General features: G+C 32.9%; 1 protein-coding gene across 2 annotated transcripts; it reads left to right on the plus strand.

Annotated features, from left to right (window-relative positions):
• The first annotated feature begins 2,379 nt into the window (after positions 1-2,379).
• LOC133292645 (elongation factor 1-alpha) lies at positions 2,380-4,739 on the plus strand. 2 transcript variants are annotated; one of them, XM_061491088.1, is made up of 3 exons: positions 2,380-2,476; positions 2,962-3,453; positions 3,559-4,739. In XM_061491088.1, exons 2-3 carry the CDS (start codon positions 2,992-2,994, stop codon positions 4,441-4,443), a joined length of 1,347 nt encoding a protein of 448 aa, XP_061347072.1. In that variant the 5' UTR covers positions 2,380-2,476; positions 2,962-2,991; the 3' UTR covers positions 4,444-4,739. The 2 variants fall into 2 exon arrangements, with proteins under 2 accessions (XP_061347072.1, XP_061347073.1); XM_061491089.1 differs by lacking the exon at positions 2,380-2,476 and having other exon boundaries at positions 3,559-3,868; positions 4,091-4,739.
• The last annotated feature ends 5,506 nt before the right edge of the window (positions 4,740-10,245 follow it).

Consider the following 10,245-nt stretch of genomic DNA (forward strand, 5'->3'; position numbering starts at 1 on the left):
CGCAGTGATTGAGATACTGACTATAAGCCAACCAAAGTACCTATTTATAGAGTATCTCTGAGCGCATACCATTCGGTATAGCAATACGGTCTTCTAGGACCTAACAATAAGTTTATGCCATTGACTCATTATTTTTTGTACATGACATGATATATTATTATAATGGAGGATTCAAGTAAGGAATGAACCAGATAAAACAACCAATGTCATCCCCCTGTCATCCCAAATAATCTATATGCTTTTCCCTTAGGTAGTGTTTGGTTGGGGAGAAATTTTTTAATATTGGGAAAATGTAAATACTAGGGATCTGGAGGAAAAGAGAGTTAGATAGAAAAGTTTTAAAAAAATTGTTTGGTTGGGCAAAATTTTACCATGAAAATTGAATTAAATTTCTGAATGTGTGTTTGGTTGAAGATAAAATATTGATGGAAAAATTTAATAAAATTACAAAACTATCCTCATAAAAACACCTCTGTTTTATTACATCCTTCGAGCAATCAAGAAACCAAGCCTGCAAAATTCACGAATACATTTTAACACAAGAAAAATGAATATAGGCAAAGCTCAAAAGGAACAAAATACTTTACCAATCCAACAGTGTACTGTACCTGAAAACTCCAAGTGCCATTTGAGTTATTCCTGCGCAAAGAAAGTTGCAGTAAATGCAAGACGCATGTTCAAATTTTCCTTCCACAGACAAATTCAACTCTTGTGGAGCTAAAGCCAAGCCATTGTTACGAGAGTATCTCTGCAAATGCCCATTAGTACCTGGTGCTTGAACCCTTCCCCTTCCTGGCATTGGCCTAATATCCCTGTATGGTCGAGAAGTCTGCAAAATTATTAGATTAACAGGGGTAAACTTGTCATGCGTAGAAACACCTTTTTCATTTATCCGATTTTGAAGATCAATTCCACATCTTCAAATGGCTTTCTCAACAGTGCCTTTCTCCATATTTTGGTCATCTTCCTCGTTTCCTAGCCAAGTGAGTTAGATGGGAAAATCAGCGTGAAACCTTCAACCAAACGTGGTTATGACAGATACCCACATACACTTAGCCATCAAAATTTTCACTTCTCCCCAACCAAACACTACCTTACAAACTTTGTTGGGTACATGAAGGTTAGTCATTGCCATCGATCAACTATTGGTCATTTCTACCATTTATTATTGCCACCAACTTTCGTCAGCTAGTCTTCATCATTGTAAGGTATCATTCATCACCGTTGTTATTATCACCACCACCATTGATTATCCATTGCAAATTCCATTGGTCATCGTCAGTGTTGCCAGAACCACCCTTCATCACCATTTTCACTAGCCACCCCCACTTGCCATCACCACTATTGTTGTCATTGGCCAGCGCCACCACTATCAGCGCCATCAATCACTCACCACAATTGCCACTAGTCACCGCCACCACTAGTCATCATCATCACCAACTCCCACAATCACTACTATTGCCACTTCAACTTGTTACTTATCACGTCAACCACCAGCACCAGCCATTGTACTAGTTTTTCGGCCACAAATATTGACAATTAATTTAAAACTTAATTTCAAAAGAATATTCGATGAGAATATACTTTTTATTTTAAAAATTTTTATAAGTTATTTATGTATTTTATTTTAAATTTTGACCCTTAAATTTATTTAATAACTAATATGTAAATAACTAAAAAAAGTCATTTAAAAATGAATTTTAAAAAATCATATAAAATTATATTGAGAATGAATATTTTTATCCATTTATATTATCTGTTTATTTAGTTTTAAGCACTAAATAGAATAATATTATCTGTTTATTTAATATACATCAAATATATTATACAATATGAGTTTATTATACACATATCATTGTTTAACTTTTATCGAGCCCCTTATCCTATCCATCCATATTCTATCATAAGAGACCAAACAAGCTCGTAACATATCTTAAATAATAATAATAATTTTTGTATTAATAAAAAAATAATTTTTTTTATTGTACTAACATATCCCTTAATATTTTCTCAGCAATAAATGAAGTGAATATTATATACTTTTTGTGTTTTTAAGATATTAAATATTTTGTGTGTTCACTTTATCAAATATTTATTTTAAAAATATATATATATATATAAAAAGAAAAATAAACAAATTGTTATTATTTAAAATGGGTTGATGCCTTGGTGGACACGCTTACTTGGCTCCCAAGTCACAAGTCACAAGTCACAACCAGAATGTTCTCTCTCCAACATATGCCGTCGGAGGAAATAACGCGACGCGTGAGAGTGGACTTTGAATTAGCGCCACGTAAGCGGAATAAGGATACAATTGGAAATAAATTGCAAAAAGCAGGAAAATTCTGTCATCAAAAATAAAGATTTGTTTTGTGCTATATAATCAACCTTGTAAGTAACCACCTATTTCCCAGTCACTCTATTCCCCACACCCTTCTCTCGCGTCTATAGTTTTAGCGCAGCTTCTTACTTCAAGGTTATCTCTCTCTCTCTCTCTCTCTCGATTTTCTTGTCATAAATTTTCTTTATTTTTTTCGTGCGGTTTAGTTTTGAGCTTTGGTTATGGTGGATAATCGATTCTTGGTTTGTGTTAATTTTTGCACTTCTTTGTTTTGTGATGTAATTTGATTTTGATTGGGATTTTAATTCTTGTTAACTTGAAATTCTGTATCCAGATACTGTGAAAATCATGTATACTCGAAGCTGGACATTTTGTCGGTTCTTGATGTATAGACTTGGGTTTCCATCTTTTGAATCATATACCTTGCTTTAGTTTTGATGCCATGCTGGATTTGCTTGATATGCTGTTAACATGTTATATCTTCTCTGTTTGATCTGTTTTGCTGATTTTGATTGCATGCTTTTGGATTTGTCAGCATGGGTATATTGTTGGTATTTATTTAGTTCATCTGAATTGTTTTCTTTGTGTATTGATGTTTGTTTTTTGTGTTGAAAGGACAGATCTTTATTGTTTCTGAAGCTTAAAGTGTAATGGGTAAGGAGAAGGTTCACATTAATATTGTGGTCATTGGCCATGTTGACTCTGGGAAGTCAACTACCACTGGCCACTTGATCTACAAGCTTGGAGGTATTGACAAGCGTGTTATTGAGAGATTTGAGAAAGAAGCTGCTGAGATGAACAAGAGGTCATTCAAGTATGCGTGGGTGCTTGACAAGCTTAAGGCCGAGCGTGAAAGGGGAATCACCATTGATATTGCCTTGTGGAAGTTTGAGACAACTAAGTACTACTGCACAGTCATTGATGCACCTGGACACAGGGATTTCATTAAGAATATGATTACTGGGACATCCCAAGCTGACTGTGCTGTTCTTATTATTGATTCCACTACTGGTGGTTTTGAAGCTGGGATTTCCAAAGATGGTCAGACTCGCGAACATGCTCTCCTTGCTTTCACTCTTGGTGTGAGGCAGATGATTTGCTGCTGTAACAAGGTATATGAATTTTTTAGGCCTCTATCTCCCCTGCACTTGAAAGTCACATTTAATTATTTTTTCAATTAATTTATTTAAGTTCTCGTTTATGTCTTTTTTGAACAGATGGATGCCACTACACCCAAGTACTCGAAGTCTAGATATGATGAAATTGTTAAGGAAGTTTCTTCCTACTTGAAGAAGGTCGGGTACAACCCAGACAAGATCCCTTTCGTTCCCATCTCTGGTTTTGAGGGAGATAACATGATTGAGAGGTCTACAAACCTTGACTGGTACAAGGGTCCAACCCTTCTTGACGCCCTTGACCAGATCAATGAGCCGAAGAGACCATCAGACAAGCCCCTGCGATTACCCCTCCAGGATGTCTACAAGATTGGAGGAATAGGAACTGTGCCTGTGGGACGTGTTGAAACTGGTGTCTTGAAACCTGGAATGGTTGTGACTTTTGCACCAACTGGACTGACTACTGAAGTTAAGTCTGTGGAGATGCACCACGAAGCTCTCACAGAGGCCCTTCCTGGTGACAATGTGGGATTCAATGTTAAGAATGTTGCTGTCAAGGACCTCAAGCGCGGTTATGTTGCCTCAAACTCTAAGGATGACCCTGCCAAGGAGGCTGCTAACTTTACTGCCCAAGTTATCATTATGAATCACCCTGGACAGATTGGAAATGGCTATGCTCCTGTTCTTGATTGCCACACCTCTCACATTGCTGTCAAGTTTGCTGAGCTTATGACCAAGATTGACAGGCGATCTGGTAAGGAGCTTGAGAAGGAGCCCAAATTCCTGAAGAATGGAGATGCTGGTTTAGTTAAGATGATTCCCACCAAGCCCATGGTGGTTGAAACATTCTCTGAGTATCCTCCACTAGGTCGTTTTGCTGTAAGAGACATGCGTCAAACTGTGGCTGTGGGAGTCATCAAGAGCGTGGAGAAAAAGGATCCTTCTGGAGCTAAGGTCACCAAGGCTGCACAGAAGAAGGCCAAGTGAATTGTGCAGGATTGTTTATCAAGGGAGGTCTATTATTATGTCTACAATAAAAATTGGTTCGTTGTTCGTAGTTCTTCTATTTGTTGTCTAGGTAACTTGTTTATCGGACATTGTGTTAAGTCTGCACCATCATCTCGCAACTTTTGTTCCCAGAACTGGGTTCTTGATCGACGGTGGCGAGGCTAGTTCTCTTAGTCATAATTATCTAGAAGAGCAAGCACCAAAGGCTAAGACGGAGATCATACAAGATATAAAAGTGCTTCTAGATGAAAATGTTAAATATATATTTTGATGTACCATATTTTTCTCACTTCAAAAATTTATGTTGTTTAATGGGAGATTGCTTGTGTTGTTGTTTACACATGTATGAATTAAGTTTGTATTTGGGTCATAGCATACTATTCCATATACCAAGGTCCCACCAGTTCATAGAGGGACTTAATTTGTATACTGTTTTGGTACAGTTGAGGATTATGTACCAGCCCATAAAATGTTAAGTGTACCTGCATATATTCTTTCTTCTGCCTTTTTTGCGCGTATATACTCAATTGGAGTGCATTGAGATTGACTTGTTTTTTGTTATTTTATGCTATCCAATAAAAATATTTCATTTGTCGTCTATGACTTGATACATATGCGACTTATTCGTGGCCTAAACTTGTATTTTGAAACTTAAGCAAAACATGCTAGAGAGTTACAAAGATAATTTCATAAACTTCAGCAAAACATTGAAAATCTGAAGTTTAGATTTTCTCTCAAACATTTTCATACAACACATCTCAAATAAGGTGTTTATATATACCTAAATTTACAATTTGGAACTTCAACAAAAACGTGCTAAAGAGTTGCAAATGTAGTTTCCTAAACTATTTCGATTGTGCTATTTTTTACTTTACTAGTGCATTAATTAATGGGAAACGAAGTTTTTTCTTTTTCATGCACACTCTTCAATTTTCATACTGATTCTTTCTTTTTTTTCTTTTTTTTAACATATGGGTCCTATACGATTTTTTTCTTTCTATGGAATAAGACGATATTTCTCATGTAATATGAGAACTGAGAAGTATAAAACCTTTAATTAATTGTTTACTTGATTATGGCTTTAAAAAATTGGACAATGAACAAAGTGCCACACTTTTTGTAAAAATTTACCTGAATGTCACATTTTGCAAAAAAAATAATTCAAAATGTCACGTCACCTAACTCGCTATAACACCTCGCAAGTTAGGTGTTGACATGTGGCAGAAGATGCATGGCCACATAAGCCGATGCGCAGTGCAACGAGATTACGTGCCATCAAACGTGTTATGCAGCATAGCATGTTTAGTCATCTTTTCTGACACATGGCAAACAACGTGCTATGCAGCATAACATGTTATGTGTGTGTCATGAAATTAATCAACGCTCCTAAAAATAATTAACTAATAGTTATAAAATAATTTAAATTAATAAAATAATTAATTTAAATTATTTTTAGGAGTGTTAATTAATTTCATTTAATTTAATTTAAGTTATGTTAAAAAAATTTGAACTGTTAAGTAATTTAATTTAATTAAGGAGTGTTAATGAATTAAATGTAATTTATGTTTGTTAATTATTTTAGTTTAATTCAGTCTATATTAATTTAAATTATTTTATAACTATGAATTAATTATTTTTAGGAGTGTTAATTAATTTCATTTGATTTAGTTTAAGTTAAGTTAATTTTTTTTGAACAGTTAAATAATGTAATTTAATTTAGGAGTCTTAATGAATTAAATGTAATTTATGTTTGTTAATTATTTTAGTTTAATTTTATATTAGTTTAAATTATTATATGACACACACGTAACATGTTATACTGCATACTACGTTTGTCATGCGTTAGAAGCTGACTAAACATGCTATGCTGCATAGCATGTTTGATGTCACATAATCTCACTGTGCAGCGGCTTACGTGGCCATGCACCTTCTGCCACGTGTCAACACCTAACTCTCCAGGTATTGTAGCAAGTTAGGTGATGTGATATTTTGAATAAAAAAATTACAAAATATGGCATTCAAGTAGTTTTTTGCAAAAAGTGTTAAACTTTGGTCGTTGTCCCCTCAAAAATACAAAGAGAGAGAGAGAGATAAACAAACAATGTCAATTAGGGGTGTCAATTCGTGTTAACACATAAAAATATATTAACATGACCACAACAAGAATTTTTATTTATGTCAAAACCTTTAACACAAACACGATTCGCAAATTTTGCGGGTTGACACGACACAGATAATACATAAATTCAACACGAACACGATCCACAAATTTTGTGGGTTGACATGACACAATACAAATAACACGTAAATTGAAATTTATGAGTTCTTGACACTAACCCAAATCACTTTTTACATGGGGCGACTCAACATTTCATTTTACACATGAATTGGTGAAAACAGTAAATGGTTAAAAAATTGGATAAAATAAAATAAAATAAAATAAAAAATTACGAGTCAGATGTGAATTTGCATGTTGATACACGGCACGACACGAATTTTTCGCGTATCATATTTTGACCAAAAAAACACAACACGAATTTAACTATGGATCAACTCGGATATGAATTTTCTTGTTGGCCAATATTTTATGACCATCTGAAGGCTTCGCCTGCAAAAATTTATGGGCATATTGTATAGCTCATACATGTTATAAAGAAAATGAAACAGAAATGAAAGGATATGCTTCTATTTGCATTTACAGTTTGCTATCCAAAACTCTCAAGTATTGAATTTACACTCAAAGTGTGTTTGGACGTGCAATTTATCTTCTTTTGTCATTTCATAAGTTTCAATAATCTTTACAATAATACACACAGTTAATTTATTAATAAAATATTAATAGAAATCGACCCTAAAACTTTTTTATTGACATTGTCTAAGAAGAATTAATGCTTTATTTATGGTTCTAAAATAAATAAAATTTAGATAAAGTTCTATAAATACATGCGGGTTTATTTTATTTTATTTTTGGGGTGAAAGAGTGGTGTTGCTCTTTAATTAAAAACATAACATACGCATTTTAAATTGTATTAAAAAATACATGTATTATGTTTTTATTATACATTAGTACATGTCAAATTTTTATTATTGAAAAATTAGAACAATCCAAAAGTTAAATGGTTAAACTATTAGAATCTAAACCATAATTTTAGGATTTTGAACTGAAACCCCATGGGGCATGGGAGTGGATCCTCTCATATGTTAGATAACATAATCATGTCATGTAAGAAGATCATAATCATTCATGTGTAAATCAATAATGATGATCTTGTCACTCCCTATTCTACTTTTTTTTTCTCTCGTTCTTCATCACTATTGATTTACCCATAAATAGTTAAGATCTTCTTACATGACATTATCATATTAAATAATACATTATCTGATCCAATTCCTATAAAGCACACATGTCAAATAATTAGAGGTGCTTAATGTTTTACAATGGAACAAAGGGTTTTTCAGGCAAAAACTAAAATAAAATAATGGGTTTTATTAAAGAGTGTTCTAGCTTCTAAGGACAAATTTTAAGAAATTAAAAAAAATACAACATTTAATATGTTAAGAATACTATAAATTATTGTTTTTATTCAATATCTTGATATTTTAAATCCTTGTCAAAATTTGAAATGTTTTAGGTTAGCATTTTTCTAAAATAAAATCACAGAATAAATGTGAAAATAAAAATATAAAACATAAACGAGATGTAAGATAAAGTTAAATGATATTTATTATCAAACATGTGGATCAACTGACAATGATTGTTTGGACTTAAACAATGATGTCAACTTTAAGTCATTGATACTCAATTGTGTTAAAATCTTGGTAAGTAGAGTTTACTAACTCCCATGGTTTTGCTTGACTCAAACTGAATTAGTCGATAATCGATAAACTTATAGATAAATATTTTAAAAAATAAATGATATTTAATAAAATGCAGTGTTGATAAATGCCTTGAATTTCTCATATTACACTGTTGTATAACACTTTTTTATTTCTCAATCAATTCATCAACTATCCAACTAGTCTGATTGGAGCAATATCATATTATGTTAGGTGGGTTATCTTAAGATTATTTTGTATATAATAATGACACTAAGACTTGAACATTTAACCGTGTGCAAATTATATAAACCCCTCGCAATTAGTCCAGCCTCATTGGCTTAATGTTATAAACATTAAAATGCCTTGAACTTTCAAAAAAAAATATCGATGTCATTACCACCATGTGTACCTTAGAAAATGAGTTAATACCAATGTGTATTGAAAAAATTCTGAATTGCAGTTTAATCGGTGGATAAACCAGACAGATTGAGTTAAATCATGTTTAAATTGACAGGATCAACTTACACCAGCGTAAAAATAATAAGTCTTACACTCAATATTAGCTATTAATTTTCGTGCATCAGATTAGGGGTGTTCAACCGATTCAAACCATGGTGACTGAATTAACCGAACCGAAAAACTGAAAATCGAAAAAAAATCATAAATTTTAATTGGATTGGATCGGTTTTCAGTTTAGTTGATTAAAATCGATTCAATCCAAACCGATCCAATATATTACTTCCCTCTAGGGGTGAAAGCGGGCTAGGCTAGGCCAAGCTTTGCTACGAAAAGCCCAAGCCTATGCCAAAAAATTTCAATTTAGCCTGGCCCAAGACTAGTACGAGTCTAAATGTTAGTCTGCCTTGGCCCGTTTATAAACAGAATAAATGGTCTGGCCTAGCCTGTTAGTTCGTTAATTTTTAACTCCAAGCAGAACCATGAATCAACTTCACAAAATACTCAAATTCTGTTGCTAAACCAAAAATCACAATTTCAACATCCAAACAGAATCATGAATCACAACAAAACTCATCACAATCTGCATTTAAGTCATTTTCATAAGCAAAATGCTCAAACTAAATAACATATATTTCATCAGATCCAACAAACAAATTCATACTATGTAAATTAAAATAACCACATCAATCCAACAAACACATCACGATGCTTGTAGTAAATATAACCCCTCCCAAAAACCTTTTAATATATTCATATACACAAACTAACATGCTAAGATATTGATTCCTCCTACATAAGAAATAAAGTTGATTTCTATTAAAATATAATCGAATATAATTGAGTTATAAATAATTGCAATTGATTAAATTTATATCTTTTGTTTTTCTTCGAGACATACTTATTCTATTTTATTTTATTTAAAATAAATAATATAATATAAGATGGCCTGTAGGCTTATAGGCCAGGCCTTACAAAAGTGGGCTTACAAACTATTTATTAAACAAGCTTTTTCAAGGCCCAAGTCCGGCCTATTTTACGAAATATACTACGTCATGTCTAACCTGACGTAGGCCAAGCCATAGGCCCCTGTAGGCCGGCCTGGCTCAGTTTCACCCCTACTTCCCTCTACTTACTTGGGCCTATTCCCTAATCATACTCCAAAAAATTCTAAACCCAAGACTCATTAACCCATCAGCTAAACCCAAGAAAATTTATTGGTAAATTCTAGCAAGTTTCCGTTACTACTGTCATTGTGATTTCAACATTTGTATAAGATACTAAAAAAGTATGAATTTTTTGCTACATAAATATAGCATTTGAATTGAGTTAAGGATTTGTTTTTATTTAGTTTTATAATTTTCACGTGAATATGATACTACTATAAAACTTATGTGCCAAAATCTGAAATAAAAAGTTGTTTTAAGATCTCTCTGTATTAGTAATTGAGATTAATTTTTCTTACTTTGTTATTGTCTAATTTTCCTTCTTATCCAACAAGTGAAA

The sequence above is a fragment of the Gastrolobium bilobum genome, unplaced genomic scaffold (genome assembly GCF_033153095.1).
Source record: "Gastrolobium bilobum isolate Gb01-03AN ecotype WA unplaced genomic scaffold, APGP_CSIRO_Gbil_v1 utg2408, whole genome shotgun sequence".
Taxonomy (NCBI): domain Eukaryota; kingdom Viridiplantae; phylum Streptophyta; class Magnoliopsida; order Fabales; family Fabaceae; genus Gastrolobium; species Gastrolobium bilobum.